The 27839-nt window shown below is 37.6% G+C and overlaps 1 protein-coding gene across 1 annotated transcript in view; it reads right to left on the minus strand.

Annotated features, from left to right (window-relative positions):
- Adgrl3 (adhesion G protein-coupled receptor L3) overlaps positions 1 to 27839 on the minus strand; it is a 465758-nt gene that overhangs the window by 246948 nt on the left and 190971 nt on the right. Inside the window, exon 5 of the mRNA XM_052199002.1 lies at positions 21350 to 22150. Within this exon, the coding sequence (XP_052054962.1) occupies positions 21350 to 22150 (801 nt within the window). The remainder of the gene's footprint in view (positions 1 to 21349; positions 22151 to 27839) is intronic.

Consider the following 27839-nt stretch of genomic DNA (forward strand, 5'->3'; position numbering starts at 1 on the left):
TTCTCTTATGAGAACATTTCAAACAAACGCTAGTACATTCAAATTTTTGTGGGAAGAAAAGCTTAAATAAATATAATTTCTGTATGCAATTATAATATACTTTATAAAACATTCACCAGTTATAATGAAACCTGAGACTTGTATTTAGGCAGTTATACTCTTCTCTGCATAGATGGTTACTAACTGATCTGCTTTGAAGTGTTTCTCCCAGAAAGTTCCTTATAGAATATTTCTTTAACTTTGGCTTTCATGTGTTCATCAAGAACAACTTATACTATGCAAGTTCAGTTGTATCACTCTGTGGAAGAGTTCAACCACATAAACCAATGCATAAACAACTGTAATCCTACTAGTGTGTGTCATTTAAAACATACTGTCTACTTATCATAACCTTCAAAAACTGAACCAGTCTGAAGATGCTCTGATGAGAGTGCTTTTACCCACATATGTGAGAGACAAACGAGGAATTTGTAAAATAGGTTCTATGTTGATTTGGTTAAAATATTTCCTACTATATACCATTTTTCATGATTATTTAATTAAAAATGGGGGTTATGTATGTGACTGTGTGTGAGTGTGGGATCATGGGTGTAAGTCATCCAGAGGCCAGAAGAAGACATTAGATCCCCTTGGGCTGGAGTCAGAGGTGGTTGTGGGTAGCATGCTCAGAACTGCACTAGGATCCTCTAGAGAACTGACTCCTAATGTTGCAATCTTCCTAGTACTGTGATCTCTTAATACAGTTCCTCATGTTTTGGTGACCCCTAACTATAAAATTATTCTTGCTGCTACATCATAACCATAATTTTGCTACTATAGCGAGTTGTAATATAAGTATCTGTCTTTTCTGTTGGTCTTAGGCCACCCTTGTGAAAGGGTCTTTCAACTTCCAAAGGGGCCCCAACCCACAGGTTTAGCACCACTGCTGTAGACAAACAGGACATGGAATTAAACTCTGAGTCATTTCTCCAACCTTGATTTTTGTGTTTAAACTAATAGAGATTCCTTATAGAGACGAAATCCTACCCATTACAATGTCATCTGTTACATTAGAAAATAACCTGTGGGAAGCTAAATCCTTCTACCCAAGATTTATCAATACTTAGGATAATCAATTGACATGCTTAGCCATTATTCATATTTTTCCTTTAAACATAGAATGGGAATTAAGTAGTCAAAAGTTTGGTGTAATGTTCAATTGCTGTTACATTGTCTGAGTGGTGCTATACAGTGCTATGGTAGCTTGTGCAGGTTTCATTATAATCAGTCATGTTGTTGGTCTCCAGTGTGAAGAAGCCAAAATGATCTGTCTTATGCTAGCACTAGTAAAAAATTTTAATGTAGATATTTTTCAGAGTACCTAGATAAGGAATTATTTTATATGGGAAGACATAAGTTTATGAACTATTGAAAGTTCAGTTTGTAGCTCCTTTGAGCCCTCTTCTCTTAGACAAAACCCCAAGTACTCACTGGGAATTGGGAATTGAGTCTATCTATCTATCCAACTATCTACGTGTTGTTATAGGCAGGGTCTCATGCAATTAAGTTGACATTAAGGATGACCTTGAATTCTGTGATGGCTTCAATGAGAATGGTTCGCAGAGGCTCAATATTTTGAACTTCTCCTTCCTTGGTGGAATGTTTTGAGTAGGATTAGGAAGTGATCTTTCTTGCGCTTTCTCTCTCTCTCTCTCTCTCTCTCTCTCTCTCTCTCTCTCTCTCACCGCCCTTTGTTCCCTATCATGATGGAGCTCTAGTGTTATTCAAGCCCCCATACTCCCACCATGATGACAGTGTATGAACCTTCTGACACTATAAGTCAAGCTCCAGTTAAATGTTTTCTTTCATAAGAGTTGCCTTGGCCATAATGTCTCTTCTCAGCAAACTAACAGTGACTAAGACAAACTTCTTTTGGCTCTGGCTCAAGCGCACCTGTCGAAGAGTGAGCCATATTTTTCAAGATATCTGCTGACATTTAGATAACATCATGTAATCATCGAATTTAATTCATTTTTATAATACTTTCAATTGAGATATCTGGCGTTCAGAAATGTGTTATTCACAAATTTAATCATTTGGAGGATATAAGAGAACCATTCTAATTTTTCTTCTTGTTTCTAATATCCTCCCAAGACCAACTTAGTAGAAAAAATTAAGAAATATGTAACAACTGTACTTTAATTAATATATTTTGTTGCAGATGTTTATTTTTTTATGCACAGGTGAATGCCACTGGCAATCTTCAGTTTTTAATTATAATACTGAAGATTCTTTTCAGCAATTAGTATAAGATTTAAGGGTATTTTATTGTGATTGTGGAGGGAGACATCTTGAATATGAAATGTTATTTTCTTTCAAGAAATAAATGATTATTTCTCAGATGCTTGGTTTACTATTTCTACAATCATATTAAAAAGATACCTTAGTTATTTTCAGATGAATTCCATTCTGTTTTTTAGAAAGGTAAGAGGCTCTCAAACCCAGATCTTACTCTGAACTATACATTATATTTTAACAAACTTGCTTGTGCTGGCTAGGTTTATAACAATACCACAAGCTGTACTCATCTAGGAGAAGGGAACCTCAATGGAAATATTGTCTGCATAAGATTAGGCTTTAGGGAAACCGGTAGTGGATTAATGATTCATCTGGGAAGACCCAGAGCATTGTGGGTGCTGCCACCCCTGCACTGGCAATCCTGTTACTAGAAAGCAGACTGAGCAAAGACGGGGAGAATGCAAGCAAACATCTCCCTTCCATGACCTCTGCATCAGTTTCTACCTCCAAGCTCCCGCCCAGCTTGACCTCCTGTCCTGATTTCCTCAATGCTAGATGACAATGCAGAAGTGTAAGCCAAATAATCTTCTTTTTCCCTAAGTTCTTTGGTCATGATCTTTCATTACATTAAAAGTAGCCATAACTGAGATTGTGCTGAATAACACTTAGAGCACCTAAGGTAAGGGTGTCTTCCTGAGTGCCCAAGAACTCTTTCAGACTGATGTCACATGCTTTTGTGCTATCCATTCTTCCTCTTTCTGATTTTTTAAAATTAGGTATTTTCTTAATTTACATTTCAAATGTTATCCCCTTTCCTGGTTTCTCCTCCCAAAACACCCTATCCTATTCTCCTCTTCCCCCTACTCACTAACCCACCCTCTTCCCTGTCCTGGCATTCCCCTATACTGGGGCATTCAGCCTTCTCAGGACCAAGGGCCTCTCCTCCCTTTGATGACCAACAAGGCCATCCTCTGCTTGGGCTTCATTTCGTCTGTGAATTGTATCTTGGGTATCCCAAGCTTCTGGGCAAATATCCACTTATCAATGAGTGCATACCATGTGTGTTCTTTTGTGATTGGGTTACCTCACTTAGGATGATATTTTCCAGATCCAACCATTTGCCTAAGAATTTCATGAATTCATTGTTTTTAATAGCTGAGTAGTATTCCATTGTGTAAATATACCACATTTTCTGTATCCATTCCTCTGTTGAGGGACATCTGGGTTCTTTCCAACTTCTGGCTTTATAAATTAGGCTGCTATGAACATAGTGGAGCATGTGTCTTTATTACATGTTGAAGAATCTTCTGGGTATATGCCCAGGAGTGGTATAGCTGGGTCCTCCATTAATACAATGTCCAATTTTCTGAGAAACTGCTAAGCTGATTTCCAGAGTTCTTGTACCAGCTTGCCTGATTTATCTCAATTTCTATGTTATTTAATTGAACAGTGCTGTCTATTATAGCCACATTGTCAAACAGCCTCCATTGACGCAATGAGTGAAGGAAGGGGTAAATAAAAGAATCCTTAAAAGTAAAAAAATATATTTATTAAAAAATAAAAACTGACTGCCTACCAGTCACACTGAAGCCTTAGAAACTTTAATAAAAGGATATTGGCATTTGACAACAGCCATTGAGACACTGAAGAGCTTTGTACTAGTCTGAGTGAAGATAGACTACATTAGTACTGTCACAAAGTGAACACTCTGCCTTAAAGTTACATGTATTATTCAGGAAGGATCAAAATTATTTCAGGCTTATATCTTCTAAGTTTTAAGAGGGATACCTATGTTGTTCGATTATATAATACTACACAACTAATATTACAAAACCACGGTAAAAAAATGTGTTAGCCTTCTTGCTTTTCTGGATTACTTTTAGGTAGCTTAAAAATATATAGTCTTAGCATACCAGGAAAAAGCAATTGCTTTTGAAGAAAACAATTTTAAAAGATGCACTATATCTCCCAAATTTTATTTATTCTCTAAAAATACTTCATTGATTTAATATTTACAACGAAGTTTTCACCAAGACCATTAGTTTAATCAAGAGCTATGTGCATCAAAAAGTTGTTGCAGCATGACTCAAAGCTCTGAGTAATGTGATCTATGTGCTATCAATGGTACTGTGTTGTAATCTTGTATTTGATTAAAGAAAGAAAAGTAGACGAGTAGCAGCAAAATTTCTATGCATTTATGAAGATCATTTTTGATACAAGAGATCATAGAACAGAGATTCAAGGACATTTGGTCACTTCTGCAAGTCAGCTTCAGAAGATGTCTTAATAGTAAAATCTAACAATTTTCAAAATAATTTTCATTCCATTTTAGGCACTAACGATACTTCCATTCTTCACCCCCAGATCATACAACCGTTTTACATGAAAATTGTCAGGTAGGAGAGTTGTGGAATCTCATTGCAAATTTTACATAATTTTCAAAACAACCAAGGTTTGAGCAGTAGAAAAGTATAATAGAATTAAACAACACTGACAAATAATTTAAACTATAGTCTACCAAAGGTTAAGATTTGTCTTTATATATTTTTTTAGTCACAAGTTCAGTTTCCACTGAAAGAGTGATGGATGAATACTTTCTCTTCCAGAGAGTTCTCAAAACTCAGTGGAAGATATCTTTTGCCTTCCTCAATTTCCCTACAACATGTCTCTTAGCAGCCACTTACACTTGTCTTTTTATGTTTAACTTTTACTTGGGAGTTACATGCCCATTGTACAAAGTACTTTACACATAGTAACTTATTTTCTCTAATAAGCCTGACATGCCTACAATGTTATAATTTCACAGGGACAAGGAAGAAGCTCACAGACCCTTATGAGATTATCACATCTTGTAGTAGGTAGCAGGTCTCTTTATGAGCCCTGAAAATCTTCTGATCTTTCATCAGTTGCCTAAGAGTTCCTACAACACCCACCACCCAAGCATCTTCTTGACTGGCTTTTACAGAAGCTTCATTTTTTTTAATTAGATATAGTCTTTATTTGCATTTCAAATGTTGTCCCCTTTCCTGGTTCCCCCCTCTCCTGGAAATCCCATAACCCATCTCCCCTTCCCCAATCAACCCTCCCTGCTTCCCTATCCTGGTATTCCCCTACACTATGGCATCAAGTCTTTCTAGGACCAAGGGCCTCTCCTCCCTTTGGTGTCTAATAAGGCCATCCTCTGCTGTCTATTGTGTCTGGAGCCATTGGTAACTCCATGTGCACTCACTGATTGATGGTTTTGTTCCTGGGAGCTATTGCTTTTAAGTTTCTTTATCCAAAGTAAGCAACAGCCTGAAGACATGAGAAAAAAACCAAAAAAAAAAAAAAAAACCAAAAATCAAAAAACCCTCTTCACCTGTTTTCTATATTATTGTTTCCAGTTGATTATTAATGTGATTGAAAAGTGAACTGCATTGGTCTTTCCCAACCCAGACTGAATGCTGTTGATAAGAACTGAGCCTGTGATGCCTTGAATACTGAAAGCCTGTGCAGATGGAGATGAACAAGTTTCTGCTTGTTAAATCTCAGCAATCTCACTAAGATAGTCCAAAGTTGGTCATTACGCCATAGTGCATTTTTATTGGAAATGAAGTAAAAGACCTCACATGCTGAACCATATAATAATAACAACAAGAACAATAATAAGAAGAACATTCATTCACAATAGATTATATTTTTCTATTTAAAATGATTGGTAGGTACATGACTAAATCCATTCGATTCCTGATGTAATTACCCAGTATGCTAGGGTGTTCCTTCTCAGTATCACTCATCTACCAATGTTGCTTTCCTTGTCACTGTCATCTTCTCTGCCATTAGTGATTAAGCTACTGTGGTGGAGAAAACCAAGGACAAGGGACAACTTTCTAGTCTAAGTCTCATGAATCAGTATGGTGACTTATTATTTTGAGGTGATTCAAGCCACTTACAAATACGCTATACACTATTGGGCCAAGTTACATAATTGGCATGGGTTTTATTTTTCATTAAAACTATCAAATATTGAAAAAATCATAGAGCTTAATAGAATTTATCTTAGTCAACATTTCCTCATCCCCTGAGCCTCAGATGAGTTTTTGCTAAATATCTTATTTAGCTGAAAGTAAATCCATGTCAAACACAACTTTTATAGGATTTGTTTTCAGGGCCATGACTTGATTTCCAACTGCCTTGCCTTTATAACTAAACAGTATTTTTTTAATCTATAGAGTCCAGGCTCATATTTTATCTATCAAATCTCCCAGATAAGTGTTTTGTGCATAATGTACACTTACTCAGTGTTGAAAAAATGAAATCAAATATTTTGAGTATGGTCATAACTCATCTAGGCAGAACATTTATGGAGAGACTTAATATATAATTGAGAACTGCCACTTTTCAAAATGTCTATTGCCTGTCTTATATATCTTGGCTTTCATAACTTTTGGCAAATTCTACTCAGATTATATTCCTGTTTGTGACATTTATAAACAAATAAGCATATTTTTCTTATTAAAAACAATACCTGCCTTAAGTCTATGGAAATCCAGCATATACATTCTCATTTTGTGTACTTGTCTCCACAAAGAACCACAGCTAATGCTGATATCACAAAATACTACAACAACATCACCTTCTACAATAATAATAAAACCCCATATGCACCTGAGACTACACTGAGTCGCCAATGTGAAGTGCAAGTTTAACCTCTTTGGGGCCCTTGGGCAGACTGGATGTCACATTTAAACACTCTGACAGTGTTCGCACATTCAGTGTATTGATTACTACATGACAGGCTAGTACTTGGACCACTGAAGTAAATTTCTGGTAACACCCAGTCTAGTAGCAGAGCCTGGGGACACTTTCCTTATCAGAAACCAGAGTTCTTAAGTGGGTTTATGACACAACAAACTCCCTTATAATTAGAGGAGAAATCAGCAGTCACTATGGGATTCTTTCCAATTATGGATTTCCTAGTGCTTGAATTAAGAGGTCTTTGGAACACTCAGACTGTTCCTATCAATATGTCTGAGTTAGCTCCTAGAATTCCAGTATCCCTGGTGATCTGCCTGTCTCCTTTACCGGTAGAGTTGTCATTTTCTATCATAGCAAATTTATTATTAAAGATGATTGGCTTGTTGTTATTGCTAAAAGAAATGTCCATTTTTCCACCATGGGGTATTTTTAGTCAACAGAAGGAAAATTACCAGAGGATCAGCAATTAGCATTTTCAGTATGTTACAGAATTTATATTTATCTGCTTTAGTCTTTTGAAAGTAGAATAGTGAACGATTCTCAAATGATATTTTTAAATAATCTGACCAATTTCCCCCTTTGCCCAAGGGGTATTATGTTCATCTACAGATGACTACCATTAATATTTTTAGCATTACTTATTAAGACTCATGTCTTCAAGTCTTGTTCTGTATTGCTAATTAACCTCTTCATTACCATAAGCACACTACGAAGCCACACTACTGTCACAATGTTTTTTAAACAGATAAACAAAATTGTGCAACATAAACACAAATACGGAGGCTCATTGTTCATACAGAACCACACACAATGGCCAGTGTTACAGCTATAATCAGTGAATATTATCCTTAGTCATCATTAAAAAAGCATGAAAAGAAATGGAGTATAATACAGCTGCCAATATCAGAATAAAAGGGAGCTCGTGTATCTAGGATGAAGCCTGCCTCTTTTCCCATGGTAACTATAGATGTCCACCACAGGATTACCCCCAAACAAAAGGAAGCCAAAGGAGAGGCTAAACTAGAGAGAAGAAATCTCTCCATTAAATATAACATTTTGTCTAGTGTTGGGGTCCACTTATCGTTCTAGCGCTCAAGGCTGAGGCTGAAGAATCATGATGAGTTCTAAATCAGCCTCATCTGAGTTACAAAGGTTAAACTGCATAAAATGAATAAATGAATGATCATATGCAATAATAGTTTGATTTCAACTTTAAATTTTGCACGCGTGCGCGCGTGTGTGTGTGTGTTTGTGTGTGATATAAACATTATCTAAACACAGGCAATCTTTTTTTAAAAAAAAAAGGTTTATTTATTTATTATATGTAAGTACACTGTAGCTGTCTTCAGACACCAGAAGAAGATGCCAGATCTCTCTACGGATGGGATGGTTGTGAGCCACCATGTGGGTGCTGGGATTTGAACTCAGGACCTTTGGAAGAGCAGTCACTGCTCTTAACTGCCAAGCCATCTCTTCAGCCCCCACCCGCTCCCCCCCCACTCTTAAAAAGTATATAGCTTATGAGAACCCATAAATACATCAGAATGTTTAAATCAGTTGGGCGAGCTCACCAGATGTTTGCGCCCAAAGAGAAAAATGAGAAAACTAAGGCTATGACCAGAGTTTATGTATCAGCCTGATTGGGGTGGCAGGTTCTCTGGATCTGAGCATCCCTAGAGACCTCCTCTGGCAACGAAAAGTGTCATTCATGCTGGTTCTCAGAAGGCAGAATAAATGAACACAGGAAGAAGGAGTGGTGGGCCATAATGTGGCAACACAATGTTTCTGAACAGCTCTTACCCAGCCATACTTAGGGAAATCGGTGAAAATGGCTGGAAGAAAGCACCTGTCATGTGTGACATATTACATGCTAGCACACCTGCACAGATTAGCCGCCTGGATGAAAAATTCAAATTGTACTGTATTCCATTCTTCAGGATGAAATATCCCTTTGCCTTAAAATATGGAGATGTAAGGGTTTACCTGCCTTAAGGATGGAACCCCGCTGCTTACATTACAGAATTCCTTCCACTACAGAACAGCTCTAATTTATCTTTCTCCCCACCGTTAACAACACCCCTCCAACATGGGAACAGAGGAAGATGATTTGCAGAGCTCTGTGTGACGGCCTAGGCGCAGAGAGCTCTTCTCACTGTGCCAATTTCTCCCATCTATTCAAGGTGAAGATAAATGGCACCCTGCTCTGCCAGGACAAGCTCACAAAGGGACGTGTCTATCCAGGATCAGGCTGCTGCTCCTCTCTGACAACCGCCCAGACTGTAATTCGATGAGGACACAAAGCAGGACCATTTAATGAAACAAAGTGATGTAGTTCCTCATCAGAGCAGCCTGAGCCCACAGAGGCGGCAGGATAGACATGGCCCCACAGCCTCCTAGTGCACTCACACAATTACTCACAGTAAGGCAGAAGCTCTGCTCGACTGTTGGCACACCTAGACCGGTGCTTCTTTGTCTAACCCAGAACCTTAATGTTCTGGGGCTTGCTTCCAGCACAGGATTCATGCCTTAGGACTCCGATAAAATGCAATGCAGGAAAGAGGTAGAAATGACCATTTTAACATGCTACCAGAGTGACATGTATCCTCCTTGCAGTGAGTCATTAGACGTGGAGTTTGCCAAACACGTAAACAACGATAACCATCAAAAATACTCACAAGGGGAAAAAAGGCAAAGGGTAATCGTATTCTCATAAGAATATGAGTTTCTTTATTAATCTACAGGGATCATGACTTAGACACTAATACTAAATTTTTCAGCTGCTTATCAAGAATAGAGTCTTGGATCTCCTCTCATTATTTCTGAGTCAATCCAGGGTACAATGTGACAATTTAAATTTGTACCACATAATAACTAGAATACCTTTTGACCACAGGACTGAAGTGTACTCTATATGCACATACTTACTTTTGTTAAAAAAATATGAAAACATTTTGCCAACAGACAGTTGCTAAAAAATGAAAGTGTTTTCTTTCCAGATAGTTAAATAAAATTGCAAGTCAAGACTCTAATAATTCTCTCCAAGTGGTTTTGATATGAATATTACATGACTATGTCTGCCACCACTGGTTCTGTCACCAAGAGCACTGACTTGTCCTCAACGAACATATTCCCTCTTAGGGAGAAACAGTAAAACCATACAAGAGGTGACAGCCATATGTTTCTATGAACAGTAAATACCTTAGACTAGTAATTTTAAACTGATTTACTACTAAAGCTAAAAGTACAATGTTTAATTAGCTATTGATTAGAATGGTTGGTCTTCCTTTTATTCAAATTCAATGAAGGTATGTTGATGCTCATGATTTTCTTTCTATTTTTTTTTTTTTTTTTTGCCTTTTTCTGTTTCTGTTCTCAGAAGCATCTGATGAAATCTAATTACAGCTGCTGTGGGGTGTGGACCATGCACTGGAGTGGAGCTTCAGGAAGTCTTCTGAGTTTCCGTGGGAGCAAACTCAAGAACATGCTAAGTGCTGCTTAAGAACTCTCTAATCAAGAGCTGGAAACAGACTCCTGCATGCCCAGGACTTTTAAAATTACAATAGTAATTCTTGGTTATAGTTTTATTTTTCATCTTTAGTTATTAATAATGGCCAATTGTTCGCAAAATAGTAAATGGAAAATTCCAAAAACATTACCTGACCTATAATCCAAATCATTCTTGTTCCTAAGATGAAAAGCACCTCACATTCTCCTCCAAAGTCACACCGTATGCCTCTGCACTCTCCCACGTGCCTCCGGCCTAATTTATTAGATTACCAGTTGTGGAACCGCAGTACTGTCGGCCAGAGTCCAGCAATGCCATCAACCCCAGACCGTGTTAGGGCATATATTTTATTTTATTATTATTTGTTAATTTCTTACTGCATCTAATTCGTAAACTAAAAGCAATGACTAGTGTGAAGGCTTAGAGAAGACAAAGTTTATGCAGAATTTGGTGATATCTGGTGAATCCTGCTTCTACATGGGCTGCTTGAATGCAGTCATTATTGAGAAAGGGTACACTGCACAGTTATTTTATCATTAGCTCAAAGAAGAAATTATCGAAAAATAGGGTAAGAGCCTTTCTTTCACATTATTTATTAATAATATTTTGACATTTTTCAATTGTTCATTCCAATTCCAAGAGGGAATTTATGATTCCTAAGATGAACCATTTTTTAAAAGTATCCTTCAATTTTCATCAAATGTAATATTAACACGCTCACATTTAATCAGTTTTGTTTAGCTTTATGTATTATATTCCTCGTTGAGGCTCCTTTATTTCCATAAAAAATAAACTAAGAGCACAGGTTTATATACTTTTATCTCATTAATGTATCTTTGGTTATGAAGTCCCCAGCAGAAAAAATAATTGTTTTCATTATCCTGTGTAGCTACAGTTAAATTATTCTCAGAAATGGTTTACATACTTAATGTCAATTATAAATGTATAAGCATCCCTAATTCTGTCATGTATCATATGATTAATCTCTGGAGGTTAGTTCAATCAACTTTAGGATGTAATATTCTAACAATGAAAAATATAATGGTAGCTCATTAGTCCTTAAGGAAATAGCCCCCATTCATTTAATGTTCCATTTGTTTATCAATGTGAAAACACACTTATTCCCTTTGTATTTCTCTCCCTTGTTATCTCTTTTCTTCATCCTAACTTTCATCATTTTGCCAATGCAGCTCAAAGATAATGAGCATGAGACTATAGTTAGCACTACATGTGAGAGTTCAAAACATGGATGGAACCAGCTAAGTCGATTTAAATGTCGTAGCGATCTAGTCCTCCAATCTCTAAAGTCCTTAAAATTGCTCTGAATCTCTGCAAAGTTTCCAACTAATCCTTCTAATCCTCCAGTAATTAAATCTTCATCTTCAAGTATTTCCAAGAAGCTACCACACCACGGTACCACATCATGCAAACCACGCCATCAGATACTCATTTAGACTGTGTGCCATGGTGAGTAATTTCTTGAGATGTAAATACGAAAGTATCACATCTTTAGGATCCCAAATTTGGCTCCTTTGAATTCACATCTACATTTATAAGCTGAGTTTCTTGGGACTGCTGACTTTCTAGGGTTTAAAAGGGATAAGGTATGCGAAATCTAGCACAGTTGGGTTGATGGATGTTCTAAAACACTAGACGAGTTTGCTGGCCTTTACATTATGTTTGGCATATTCTTGCACAGGTTTCCTCACCCAGCTCGCTCTGACTTAACCCTTTGTGTGCATACATACATTCTCTACCTTCCTTTTTCCTCGCATCTTATAATATGACTTCTTCATTCTCCTGTTGTTCTTCATTCAGACAACATGACAAAGCTAAGCTCACCAGAGTGACAAAGACTGTAAACACAGCTAATCATTTTCTTACATTTACATGTGGGTAGGATATATCTCTGTATTATTATTATTATTATTATTATTATATTTTTAGAGACTTAAAAAAATGTGAGGACAATGTCTCTCTCTTTAGTCTCACCAGAAGAGGGCATCAAATCCCATTACAGAAAGTTGTGAGCTATAATGTGGTTGCTGGGAATTGAACTCAGGACCTCTGGAAGAGCAGTCAATGCTCATTCCTGCTGAGCCATCTCTCCAGCCCCTAAGATTATTTTTCAAGGCTTGAGTTTTACAGGTCAAAAAATTCAATTCATGAAGTACACTGTATGAAAAAGAAGTACAAAATAATTTTGAGTCATATCTTCAGCAATAGTAATAGATTCATAATATATGTGAAATCTGTACTGTTGCATAAAGAACACGGAAAGATAACCAGCTCATCCAAAGCAAATGTAAAGAAATGTTCTCCGTTCATTTTCAGAGGGATCTTTTAACAGGTCCTAGTCTATACAAACAGACAGTATTATAGATTTTTAAATCTATCATTTATGTATCTTGAGTTATATCATTTATCAAAATTATTGGGAGACTTTAGATTTCTAGTAGAATAGACTAAGAAGTAGATTTGTACTTAAAATGCATGCTTGTGAGCTGTTCCCTAAGGTACTTGGCCACTACTTCAAAGGTTGAAAAGCAGATATTAAACACATATCATCAGACTTAGCTATTTTAGCAGCTAATATGTAATGCCGCGGAGTCTCTTTTCTCTGTTCTAGTTTGGCCTGAAGGATGAGAGTCCAAATGAAAGATACTCCCCACCCCCATACTCAGTAATAACATTCTTGCTACTGTTGCCAAGCATTCAAGGGGGGAGGGGGCACTCCTAAGGAACTGCAGAGTTATTTCAGTTCCACCTGTCTGCCCTCTGGTGGACATGCTAACAAGCAGTGCTACACCCTCGGACGAGAGAGCTGGAGAGCATGAGAAACTCACTCGCAAAGAAGTCATCTTCATATGCGCCTGCATGTTAAGTGTAGAAATCATTTTGATTATCTTCTAATAGGTATTCATTTGTTAGAGACATCGCTTTGTAGAGAAAAAAAGAAATTCTGTATCTGTGACCCCTATTTCTATCACTAGCACATCTACTAGGAAGGGCATTCAGATGTCAGGTTCATAAGAAACACTGGGTTCAGCTCTACAAAAGGAGGGCTAGTTCTGCTTTGTTACAGCACTGTAACAAAGTTTTTATATTCATAGGCTGAAGAACAGATGATGTCATTCTGGAAAGTTTAACCCTTAGCGATGAGAGAAAAATACAGGAGCGGTAAAAACTGTGGGAGAGAATTCGGTTGACTTGGAGTTGGGAAATTTTGTTAAGTTCTCCTGGTGCTTCTTGGAAACGCAGCATCAGCAATGTCAATCAGCAGCAGCTGTCACCACAGGCAATAGAGAGGCCTGGGAAGAATGGGAGGGAGCTCTCCCACACAGGGAAACAGCTGATGAACTAAACCTCCAGCTGGGACCAAGATTAGCAACAAGTGGCGAATGCTGCTTCTTTTTGCAAATTTCACTCAGCTACAAAGATGGAGGCGAACCAAACTTTGGAAACAGCAAGGGATGTCAAGTGGAGCTGAGAAGGGACTGTGACCTGCCATCCCAGGAGGAGCCTGACTTAAGTTATCAGTCCTTTCTCATTCTGTTTCTTATCTCGGGTGCACCACATGAGTTAGCCATTCCACAAGCAGATCCAGCTCCCTAACAAACATGCGGCGCTTTCAAAACGTTCAGGATTCTCTGCCCAGCACTCACATTACTCAGCTGTCAAGGTAAAGGGCTCAGATATATGATGTGAAAATTACATTTTAACGAGGTGTCATGTGTGTTTAAAGTTCTTATTCATCACTACATAGGCAGAACTTTTGCAGGAGACAGGAATGCACTAATTAGCATATTATAAGGACAGAAGGTTCACCTAAACTGCATTGTTCAACTGTTGTGCACAGGCTGTGTGCTGTTGCTTTAGAACCTGCTCTCCTCAAGCAGGGGGAAGAACTGCTCATTTGCATAATCTAAATGGCTTTCTGAGAAAACTAAGATTATATCTGGGAAAAAAGAGCAAGTTGGGAGGAGGAGGAGAAGGAGGAGGAGGAAGAGGGTGGGGGACAGGGAAGAGGATGATGAAGAGGATAAGGAGGAAGAGGAGGAGGAAAGGGAAGAGGAAGAAGAGGAAGGGGAGGAGGAGGAAGGAGAGGAGGAGGAGGAGAAGGGAGGAGGAGGAAGGGAAGGAGGAGGAGGGGGAAGAGGCGGGGGAGGAGGAGGAGGGGGAGGAAGAGGAGGAAGAAGAGGGTTGGGGGACAGGGAGGAGGATGAGGAGGAGGAGAAGGAGGAAGAGGAGGTGGAGAAGAAGGGAGGAGGAGGGGGAGGAGAAGGAGGAAGAGGAAGGGAGGAGGAGGAAGGGCAGGAGGAGAAGGAGGGAGAGAAGGAGGCATCAGGCCTGTAGCATCTGTCTTCAGCATTCTTTCCACAACACAGATTGTCCCATGACTTTGTCACTCATGTTTCACAAGTAGAGGTGTATATGTAGCCATATTAAGTTTAGGAAAATTGGAAGCCAGGCTTCACTGTCTATTCGTGTAACAAACTCGACTTTACTTCTGTAGGAAACTTTTGTAAATTTGACAAGGGATCCTCTACGTTTTTATATGAACAGCTTAGGAGGAAGCTGTGAGAGGCAAAGCAAATATCTTACCTCTCACTTCATTTCATTAATAAATATTGATTTAGCACAAAATGGCTTGGGAGGAAATACAGCTGAGACAGAGGGGAAGGGAGGAGAGGGGAGGGAAGGAGAGAGAGAGAGAGAGAGAGAGAGAGAGAGAGAGAGAGAGAGAGAGAGAGAGAGAGAGAACAGTGACTGAAAGCGACCCAAGACCCAACTGGTTGACCAATGACAGATCTGTCAGAACATCTCATAGTTTCAGAAAAATGAATCCCATATGAACATCACTCAAGTCATCTCTGAAATAATTAAGTGTTCTTGAAGATAGTTAATGTACAAGGTAGAAATATAGATATGTGAGGTAATGATGGATGTACACCACACATTCACTTGATCTGACAGGATGTTGACGTCATTAAAAATAGATTGTGAAGAAAATTCTAGGCTCAATAGTTACAGATCTGCCACTCTGGGCAGATGTAATAGTTATAGATCTGGCTCTCTGCCCACCCAGGCATTCACCCCTACCTTAATCTCTAAGGCAGTTACTTATAAGTGTTTCTTTTACAGGTTACCACACACTAACCCTCTCCTTTTTACACATAATGCATTTTCAGTAGAGGACAACCACCATCCTCGGACAATTTTCACTTTCTTTAAGTTGCAGGAAGCCTTGCATCTTGTCAACTACTAGAAATTTGTTCACAATAAAGAAAGAAAATTCTTTGAACAGCTGCCCACCTTCTTCCATATTATAAGACCGCTAACTTTGATTTCTCTTAACTGCTTATGCAGGAATGTGTATTAAGTGTTGGTGTGCTTCCATAAACCTATTCAACACATGCTAAACTTCTTCTAAAATGATTTACATATTTAAACGTGTATGGGTGTTTTGTCTGCATGTATGTCTGTACACCATATGAATGTCTGGCACCCACAGAAGCTAGAAACTTTCTTGGATCCCTTGAACTGGAGTGACAGATAGTTAGCGCCCTTGTGGGTGCTGGGAATCAAACCTAGGTCCTCGGGAAGAGCAGCCAGTGCACGTAACTGCTGAACCATTCTCCGCACTCTAAACTTCTTTTGCCCTAAGAAAACTGACCACGGAGGATGAAGAAGAGGGGATGGGACTGGAGAGGCTGGCAAGATTTCAGACAAGTGCCAAGCAATAAAAGTTCCACGCAAATGCTGAGAGGGCCACTCAGGGAGCATATGAATAACATTTCCATTCTGTCTGTCCCTGAAAAAGCAAGACTAGAAAGTTTCATTTCATTCATGCAGGCGTTTCTGAAGTCATTCTGCAAATTATTGTGGAACACCTGTTTATCAGGCAGTCAAGAAAGGCTGTAAATAAAAATGACTAAACAATATCAATGGGCATATCTCATTGTGAACCCAAGTCTTATTAGCATCCCTCCAAAAAAATTATTTGGGGATTCTTCACACTGAGTTCCTAATGTGAAGCATAGCACATTATTAATATTTTTAAAAGAGATTTTTGCAGATATAATTGAATGCCAAACGCGGATACTAAATAGCAGCATCAGTGTGACTTCCTATTTATTTTCACAGTAATTTCATGCTGAAAAACCACACGAAGAGTGACAGTTCTGTGTTTGATAAATGCCTAATAAACGATGAGAGGTTAACGTTCTGAAACTAATGTTTTCTGAGAAAAACAAAAAAAAGCAAATATTAAACTTCTAAGCTTTTCTAAGAAGAATAAGCCTTAAATGTATCCCCAAGACAAACTTCAGCTACAGTCTAAAATAAACACTTGAATTAAATTTTTGTATAATTTAATTTAAAATTAATTTCTTCACACACTTGTTGGTGAAAACAATGTTTCACCAAGGTTTCCTTTAAGAAAGAAAGCAAACATAGGTGTCTGTAATGGAACCAAACTGGGGGACTCTGGGAATTAAACTCTTGGGAATTAATTTACAGCCAGGAGATGAGAAAGGGATTAGAATGAAATGATTTCCAAACCACTTCTTAGACGAGCTCTGGGAGCAAAGGTTGTCTGACTACTACTCTTAAAAGTGTTTCATAAACGCATTAGAAAAGTGATTTCATGGTGGAAGAACAGGTACATATTCTAGAGTTCAAATCTATGCTATCGAAATTTACTGCAGTTTAGACACATGGCGTTTTATCTAAAGAAGGCTTAACACATAGAAAGATATATTTTAAGAGATTATTATAAAGATCTTTGAAAAAGTAATATAAGCTACAAATTTTTACATCTCTCAATATAACTCACGGATAATGTAGTGGCTATTCCTGGTTGTCAACTTGACTATCTCTGGAATGAACTACAGTCTAGAATTGGAAGGCTCACCTATGATCCTAATTTGGAGGCTCAGAGATATAAGTTTCTGACCTGGATCTTGGCATGGAGACCTTGAAGCATACTGGCTAAGACAAGGAGATCTCTGACTTCAAGATCATTTGGGATTAAAGGCAAGGAGGCACACGCCTTTAATCTGGGCCACACCCTCTGCTGGAGACCCACAAGCCAATAATCTGGGCCACACCCTCTGATGGAGACCTACAGCCTTTAATCTGGGCTACACCCTCTGCTGGAGATATGTAAGGACACTGGAAGAAGGAAGATTCGCTCTCACTCTTCCTTGCCTGCTTGCTTTGTGGGACTGAGAAACTGCTAGATCCTTGGACTTCCATCCACAGCTGCTGCTGACCATTGTTGGGGAGTTGGACTATAGACTGTAAGTCATTGGCAAATTCCCTAACTATATAAAGACTATCCATACGTTCTGTGACTCTAGAGAACCCAAACTAATACAGAAGTCAACTGTCATGTAGCAAACAGGTTAAGCTTACTAATGTGTTTATCTAATAAATGTATTGTCTAATTAAAGTTCAACAATATGCTAAAATATGCATGATTTTTTATATTTCGATGTTGCCAAAGTCAAGACTTAAATTATGCATATTTTCAGCTAAGGAGTCAGTGTAGAATTCAAGCCCAGGTCCTTATATTCTCATGCTCAGGTCAAAGGCAGATGCTGCTTATGGGTAAGCGTAGCTGAGTACACATATATGTACACACACACTCACATACACACATACACATGAATACATATACATACACACATATATGTATGTATAATTTTAGAGAGGTATATTTGTATATTTGCCTTTTATCTTCCAAAAGTAAGTTTTGTGAGATGCAGAATAATTACATACAGGGGAAATAAAAGAAAAGTAACCCTTTACATGGTAATTTGAGAGTCCTATTTATTTCCTTAAACAGAACACAGCTTAAAATGAGAGGAAAATGCCTGGCAAGCAGGAACTACACTTTTGGTCTACGTTTTCCTCTTCCTCGTCTCTCCTTCTCTTCCTTCCTAAGATTTTGGCCATAAAATGTTTCCTTTAAATTGAGATTTCTATATACTGACATAGAAGATCTACAATAAAAGTCAGTAAGCATTCACTATATGCAGCTGCTCTGAAAAACGCTAGAATAATTTACTCTGAAAAACACCCAGCTGAAGCTGTTTTTGTGGAAGAAGATGAACAGCTTCTGTTAATGCTAATTGAAATCCTCATATCCACACACACCATGCATAAAATTTACTTCTACAGTTTCTCTTTCCACCTCAAAATTGTAGTAGGTCCAATGCCAAAGTACTAGCTGTTTAATTTGAGCATCCATGCATGCAAATTGATATTTTTTTGGTGATTATGTTGACAAATTCAATACAGGTGAAATCCCACTGTTTGCAAAATCGACAAAGTTTTCTAAGCGTGGTCATTCAAAACAATGAAAACTGAGTCTCTTTTTTTAAAAAAAAGCAATTAAGTTAAAATAAAGTTCATAATTTTTAAAATATTTTTCCGCAATAACAGAATATGAATGAGTGTGACACTAGTGTAGGACCAAAGATATCTATACTTTAAGTACTACAAAAAATAAATTTAAATATAATATACATATGCTTCTGGGTTCAGCCTAGGCTACTTTTGGCCAGTACCTAAATGCATGGAAGGAAGGAACAATGTTCATTTCCAAGGATAATTTATGAAGTCTGGATGAAGAATTGCGTTAGTTTGCTAAATTCGAAATAGCAATACTAATGAATTTTATACTTATTCCAGATTAAAATAAGATCCTTTAGCTTAACCAGTTAGTGATGGTGCACACCACACCATTTGTTCTGGCACTTGGGAGGCAGAGGCAGGCAGATATATGAGTTGAAGGTCAGCCTGGTACAGGGCTACACAGAGAGAATCAATAGAACTTGAAATGTGTTTATTCTTGAACTGCAGTATGGTAAACTACAGGTGTTTTTTGTTAGTTTGTTTTTTTATTACTAGAAGTTATTTCATGTCTCAGTGGATTAAGAAAAAAAAGACTACATGTTATGCATAAACAGCATTATCACAGCAAAAACTAGAGTTTTTCAGTTAAGAAGATCATAGCTGTGAGATATGGACTCCATGCCATTCTCTAAATTACTGCATGTATGGGTTCTCACTGGAGACGTGCACCAAGTTTGAGAGCCTTATAGTTAGTTCATGCTGTAGCTGGAAATGTAGTCTAGGGGAGCTAGCCTTTACTCCTTGAAGAGATACTAGAACCTGTTACTGGAGACACTGCAGACTTTGTCTTTTGTAGAAAAAGTTAATTCAACATAATATCAGCATTACTAACTTTGGAAAGACATGACATCACACTAGCTGAGCTTCCTAAAGACTAGAGAAATTGGTACCAAATCTACCATTTCCTTTGAGGAAGAGGTAGAAAGCCTTTGTTCATTTGTCTATTCAACAAAAGCCTATTGAGCCTTATTTCTATGTACACAATATATTATATGAATGCCTGAAAAGAAATAATGATCAGACATAAACATAATAAAAGTCTGAGTGAGGCATGCTTATTGGACATAAGGAATGTAGTTCTGTATGAATATGTGTATCTAATGGGGTCAGTTAGAGAGTAGAATGCCATGCTCATAAGAATAATGCACATAATTCAGAAAATTAGAAATAGCAACAACTAAACTTTTTCTATCTTTTATCAAGGGAGGGTTTATCTGTGTAGTCTTGGATGTCCTGGAACTTGCTCCTCTTAGACAAGGCTGGCCTCAAACTCTAAGACATCCCACTTTTTTCTGCCTCTGGAGTTCTGGGATTAAAGGCATGTGCCACTACCACCTGGCAACAACTAAACTCTTAATGACACAAATACTTTATTTTCACTTACTATATTATTACCAACATTTAATACCCATTAATTTGGACAAAAGTATTATGCCAAGTCACAAAATTACACTTGCTGATTTTTTTTCTTAATTTACTTTTGAGATAAGATCTCAGGCTCTGATCTAGTCTTGCCTGAAACAGCCTGGCCTTGAACTCTTGGCAATCATCTTGTCTCAGCCTCCCAAGAGCTGAGTTTACAGGCATGAGCCACCATGTCCAGGCACGAGCCACCATGCCCATCAAAAACCAAACAGTAAAAAGGAAAAAAAGAGTACATTCCTCTTTATGTAATATTAAAAGTCAGTAGTGTGTTCCAGAAATGGAAAGCATTCAAAAAAGTGAAATTCAAGATTATTTCAGCTTAATCATGACAGTGTTTTAAATTATTTTATTTATTCAAAGATTTGAATCATTGTGTTTATGAGTTATTAAGTAGGTTTTCTGAGACATCTCCTTTTACATCATCCACACTTCCCTGAGGGTGGGTCTTCTGTATCATTCATGGGGGGTATAGTTGTTCTTGTCCAGCTCCTCTAATATTCTGTGGAGCTAACCTTTTGGTGTGTTCCAAATGGAAAACAAAACAAAACAAAACCATTCTCTAGGACATTCCCCAATTAATGTGAAAAGACAGATGCAATCTTAGCAGAAACTGTCTATACTTCATTACACAAAGAAATGACTATGCTTTAAAGGCAAATATACTTCACAGAAGCAGAATGAGTTAAGAGACAAACCATGCGAAGGACTCAGTCCTTTCTCATAGCTCCACATTCTTAGAGAGGAAATAATCTCAACCAACCTTTCTAAAATGAAAAGAAAATGAATATTCTTTTTTAAGATTCCCAGGCCAGAAAATTGAATAGGAAATTGAATAAAATATTAAAAGTCATATTACTGAGAAAGAAAGAAAAAAAAAACACCCTGTAGCTTTTCTCAGGAAATTACCAAAAAATAAAATAAAATAAAATAAAATAAAATAAAATAAAATAAAAAAATAAAAATAAAAAAATTCAAACTTACCTGATCTACTATCCAGAGGTCCAAAGTCCAAAGAGTATTTCACAACATGGTAGTTATTCCACACATAAAGCAGGTTGTCCCTGGGATTGTAATCCACAGCTGCTATGTACTGATATGAGTTGGGAAAGGGTACATCCACCAGGCTATCCTTGCTTTGGTCGGTGTTGTAAATGTAGTCAATCTTATTACCAGTGGCCTCATTGTCGTCATCCTCATATACAGATTTGACCACGTACAGAATCCCACAAATCATAAATGCATTAGAGGCTGACCTTTTATCATACGCCGTGTCCCATGTCCCCTCAATCCTTAGGGTGTACGGGTTCAACTGGCTAATGACAATTTTGCCATTGTTCTGTTCTGTTGCATAGATTACCCACAATCCATTTTCATCCACTGCCAAGTCTATGTCAGACTTGCCACCCCATCGGTATGGGGAGGTGTCATGGTAATTAGCATTTGCTATGATTGCCTCTCCACTTTTGATCCTAGTCCTCAAGTCAAACTTTACTATGTTCCTCGTACGCTCCTTGTTGAAGAAGAGGGCACCATCATATACTACAAATCCAGTGCCATCCACTCTGTGAGGGAGCTTGTAGGTAGTTGTTGGCCTTCCAGCAATGAAGTCATCTTTGGAGGAATACTCTGTCAGAGTATCAGTTCTGTAGGGAGTCCAGGGCATATAGTAAATCTTGTCAGAAGCCTGTAGAGGGTCTTTGCACCATGCCCCAGACTGGTGGTCAGATTCAAACAAGTGTTCACTCTGGTACACTCCTTTTAGCAGTCCAGGACAAAGAAAAACTGTCAGGAGGGAAACAGTTATAATAATAAATATATTAACTGAACTGTTTTCACTTGTTCTTATTTTCAGCAAACAGAATGCAACTCTAACAAGAGACACCCACCACCTATTATTTTGTGGCTTTAGTTTTTTTTTTCTTTCCCCCTTTGGCTATACAAAACATCCTTCCACATTAATTTTGGATTTATTTGCTTCCAAACAATTAGATGTCACTTGTTGGGAACAGTTAGCCTTGCTGTGCTTTTCTGAGTTTTACCTTTGCAAACATGAATTTTGATGCCCGTCTGTTGTGTAGCATATGTCTATGACTTCTATAGCCATATACCAAAATACCGAGTTCACACACGAGGCTTTTACTAGTTCACTGAAGAACTGCATCTCATTTGAGAATGATAATCCACTGTTTCCACTCTGATGAAATTGGCTCCTCAGTAGTTATCATTAAGAAGCAGATAGCCCCCGTTATTATTTTAATAAAGGAAAAAAATCTGTAACACAGGCCACTGAATCTTGTAGCAAAAACAAACAAAAACCTGAAAGCTGCTGTAACACACAGAGCATGCAACCCGTTCAATTAAAGATGAGTGATGGATGGATACTGGAAAGGAAAAGAGAAAGGGAGAGAAAGAAAGGAAAGGAAGAAGGAGAAAGGAAGGAAAGGTGAAAGGTCACAGAAAAGAACCCAGGATCTAGATTTTAATCAGTTAAAAATGCCCTGTTAAGTACAGTATTATTGGAACTTAAAAACATGTACCTTTTACTGTTACATGAGAAAAGCACTGGGAAACAAGATTACTTGCTAAATTTTGCTGCTCATACTTCAGAAGGAAAATGGGCAGGAATCGTATGATTCTCTCTCTCTCTCTCTTTTTGCTGTTTAGTATGATTCGCTGGAGAACACTGTTATGTGTGTCGGTAAGGACACTTGGCAGGCTCATCTGAAATGAAGGAGCTACCAAGCAACGTTTCCCAAAGGGTGGTTCTTGAAGCAGTTGTGCCACAGCTGAATGCTGCCCACGAAATAAAAAACGGGCCTCGTAGCCACATTCAATCATGTCATGGGACAGTGAATGAAACCGTGGCAGGGATTGTAATAGCTTAAGCACATTGATGAATCTCTAAATCGGAAGTTAGGTGAGCGAACAATTTGATCCTGGGAGCCTTTCCACCCAGCCACCTTGGATGACTGTGTTCTGCCGAACCTGCTCTGGGAAGCGTTGCTTGCATTTATTTGCAAGGCAAACACACTGAAAAAATAACCATGCAGTCTGCTGTTAGGTTTGAGATTATTAGAATTTTCCTGGGTGAAAAAAAAAGTTAGGAGATCACAAAGAATTGGATGTTGACCTGCTTTTTAATGAACAAAGGATTTTTCTTTTGGTGTTAGTGATTAGCTCCTTAGTAGTAACTCGAAATACAGAACCCCTGAAGAATTGTACAGGAGGAACCTCAGCTATGCGTTAAGCTTGCCTGGAATGAAAAGCTATCCCTAGGACACTCAAAGGTTTAATTTTAAAGAAATGAAACCCTTTGTGGGAAAAGTTGACCTTCACAATCTGCAAAGATAGGGGCCATTATAAATGTGTAATCAATGATGATATTGATAGCTCTAAAACTTAGGTGTTTTAATGTGAAAGACTTTATTATAAACATAATAAATACTCTTGGACTCAAAATTGTATATAACCTTTCTAAGTAATACTGGGCCCTCGGTTACTAACAGCAGATGAGTTTGCGTGTGTTCAAAGTGGTGTGGCCAGAGTCACTCATGTCATTTGGGATAATTACGAAGAGTATCTTCTCCCCTTTCTCCAGGAGTTAAGAGTTAATGTAGACAGAGAGATATAGCAGAGCTAAGGGAAATTAAGAGAGACTGAGGAACAAATCTAAAGCAATCATTATTAACCATGCCCACCGGATTTCTAATTACTAGTTTCAAACAAAGAGGAATAAAATACAGTGTTGATGATCTCCTAATATTAATAATCTGTGTTAGGATCAAAGGAGCAAACCAGGACTGGTCAGTAAAATAGATTAACGTGAAGTTGAGCAGCAGAAGTAGTGAATAAATTTGCATAAAATAAGAATTAATAACAAAATTATTTAACTAAATGTTAAACTGTTAAATAACTTAGCCTATAAATAGTATATAATTTATGAAAGGTATTTAATTACCTTTTTGTTCCACTTCTATTGGAGAGAGAGAAGTAAAGAGAGAAAGGAGAAAAGAGAATAGATTAATGGTACGGTATTGGCCAAGCACTTTTAATTCACCTTTTCCAAACTGAAAGTAAATAATTTATTGCAGTCATGCTTGCGTAATTGAATGCTATGGTGTATCTTTTTTTTAAAAAATCATTTCACCAAAATAAATACTTTCAAATAAACATAAGATCTAGTATCCAGCATAAACATAGAAAATTACTATAAAAATTAATACGGGGGAAAGCAATAACCATAGTTATGAACACAGGTAGGTACATTTGGAAGAAAGATCACCAAGTTTATACACTGGAACTTCCACCCAGTTTGGTTAGTTTCACTTACAAATAAGATAGTGGATAGCACTACTTAAGAGAATAGCTCTCCTGGTTTTGTAGCTCACAGAGGTGACCTGTTTAGAACAGGCTCCTCTGAAACTCATTTCCTAGGACCATGGGAATGGGAAGCTTGTGAGAGTTAAAAAAAAAAAAAATACAACTCGTGAAGCTACAAGCTGATGGAGGAGGCTCCTACCCTGAGAAAATGGGTGCACTTGGAACTGTTACTGAACAAGCTTCCCTTCTACCCTCAAAACGTGACATTAAGATGGAAAAATGCTGTCTCATAAAAGTCTCCAAACAGTAGAGTAAAATTAATAATGAGCTACGGCCTCTATCTGTTTCTGAAATCCTCAACTAAGTCAATAAACACAGGAGCTTCTGAGAGGTGTTATGTGTATGTATGTCCAATTTTAAATGTTATGATAAAAATATGGGGAAATGTATCATAGCCATGAAACAACAATGGGCCCCTTTGTTACTTTATAAACAGGTGCAATTTGCTTTTCGTTTTAACAAGCAAAAGGGGCTGACCAGAGAAAGGCAAAGATTTGGAGGAAGGATGGGATCATAGTCAATCACGAAAAAAAAATCACAAAGCCCAAATGAAAAACTAAGGCAATTTTAGTAGAAGGGGTGACTTGATGATTGTTATCACATACAAATATACTGAAAAAAATCCACTGATAGTTCAAACAATATACCAATCAATAAACCAAACAATCAATACTGCATTCGGATAATTATATTTGACTGCACTGTCTATGCGTTGACATACATTTTTAGGGATTTGTTTCCTTTAAAAGATAAATTGTAGACTTCTTTGAAAGTATAGTATTGTCCATTAGAAGAAAAACCAGTGTGCATATATCCCTATATACACATACATGCTAAAAGTATATGTTTATGCAAAGGTTGCATCTTACTCATTTACATATATGAATTTTAACACTATTTCTACAATCCTTTCAAAACCCCTATTACAGCATCATCACCATCTGCAGTTACTCTTTATTAAGCAACTACTGGACTGTGGGTCAATACTGGCCCACAGAAAGACATATCTAGGAGAAGTTCAGCCGAAAATAAAGGGTGGTAGCACCAGAGGCAGCCAACTCTCAGGGTGAGCTCATTCTGTTGTGATGGAAATAGGGCCTGGCCTGGAAGAAATTTCTCCCAGAGCAACAGCATAGGATGTGACAGCAAGAAAAACTCTGTCTGTTTATGAATCATTCAAATTTGCTGAGGCCCAAACTTCAGGGGAAGGCAGAAAGCAGAAAGCAGAAAGCTACTGGTTGGGCTGCCTAGAGTCCAGCTGCCACACTCTTGGGGCTCTAAGTCAAGTAAGTGTGTATAGTTTTGGTTACTGGGCCAATCCATTTGATAACCCAGCTTAGATATACTGTGCCTGCCACAGGTCACCAGTCCTCTATTACAGTTAATTACAGTAAGCATTGAAATCACATGTCCTTTAATTCTACTTTTATAAAAAGATAGCTTTACTTAAAAGATACATACCAAATTTAAACTAAAAACAAGGGTATATTCAATCTGACAATGAGGGGAAGTGCAACTGGCAACTTAAAACTGACTTACTTGAGAACCTCAGAGTTTGAACTTGATGCTCATTACATTAATGACTGACCTTGGGAATTGGAAGTGGACAGGTTCAATTTCTAGTCTAAGAAGGATTTCCAACTAATCAGTTCCTTCATTTATTTTTATTTCCCATACCTCTTTTAAAAACACTAATATTTGTATTCTAAAATACCAGAACTTCATTCTTGTTCCACATAAAAAATTACCCTTCTGAACAAATATTCTAATGTGTTTTTAGTGATATAGTTTACTTGTTTCAAGGATTTACTTTTATTTATTTATGTAGTCATTTCTCTCTGTGTGTGTGTCTCTCTGTCTCTGTCTCTCTGTCTCTCTCTCTCTCTCTCTCTCTCTCTCTCTCTGTGTGTGTGTGTGTATGTGTGTGTGGTGTGTATGTTTATATGTATGTGTGTGGTGTGTCTGTCTGTCTGTCTGCCTGCATGTTTGTTGTTCCTAGAAGAAGCTGCTAGAATTCCTGAACCTGGGGTTACAAATACTAGTGAGCAGCCTAATGTCAGTGCTGCCAATAAAACTTGGGGTCCTCTGAAAGAGGAGTGAACTCTCTCAAGTAGGTGTCTCTCCAGCCCCATGATAAGTTTCTATACTCCTGCAAGAAATACACTTATTTTTAAATTAGGATACTAGGGTACACTTTAAAAGTTGTACAGATATACATCTATTATATTGTGTGAATACCATCTTATACTTCAACTTTTACTCTTAAAAATATTTGATCTCCTTGACCTCAGCGCTAGTTTGGTAATATTTTGATTTTCACCTTTCACATTAGTTTCATTTCTAGGAACTTGGAATGCCCTGTAGAGTGGGCCACTCTTGCCTTGCTACTTTCTGCTATTCAAAATGAAGATTGATTACTCAGTCCTGCTTTGGAGAATAATTACTATGGTCTTGCCATGTCATGACTAGCTGTAACTCATTCATCATTTATTTGCTATTTTCAAGGCTGAAGTAAAGCAGTCCTATAATTTAAGTCGAAACAAGCTCACACAAATCATATTTCCATAACAAAACCTGGCAAGATGACATAATTTGTCAGTAAGAAGCTTGGTCACATTTAGCATTGTACAGCCTTGGCTGATTTCTGAATCTGATGCTAGATGCTAACCTACCCTGGACTGGAAAATCAAATGAAAATGAGATAAGAAACAATCCTATGAATGTTTCTTTTAGAAGTACATAACTCATGGCATGGGCACATAGCAGATATCTAATGAATAGCTCATGAATTAAGTACATCATCCCAATAAAGGTGAGTGTTTCTGTGTTTAGGCCCTTTCAGCATGCTGGAGAAATAAATGGAAAATCAGGTAAAGTTACAAAAGCTAGACTGTAAGATCTTTCAATATTTTAATTCATATAGCAGGAAAATAAAATACACAAGAAAGTAGCATCTCCAACTTAGTCAGTACAAAACTGGAAACAACACAAAAGTGGAAGATCTTGCATGTTCTACTGATAGAAAAAGAAAGCTTTACTAACAGAAAAAAACACTGCAAGAATCTAAAACTACAGACCTAAAGTGTTCCCT

The sequence above is a fragment of the Apodemus sylvaticus genome, chromosome 11 (genome assembly GCF_947179515.1).
Source record: "Apodemus sylvaticus chromosome 11, mApoSyl1.1, whole genome shotgun sequence".
NCBI classification, from domain to species: Eukaryota; Metazoa; Chordata; class Mammalia; order Rodentia; family Muridae; genus Apodemus; species Apodemus sylvaticus.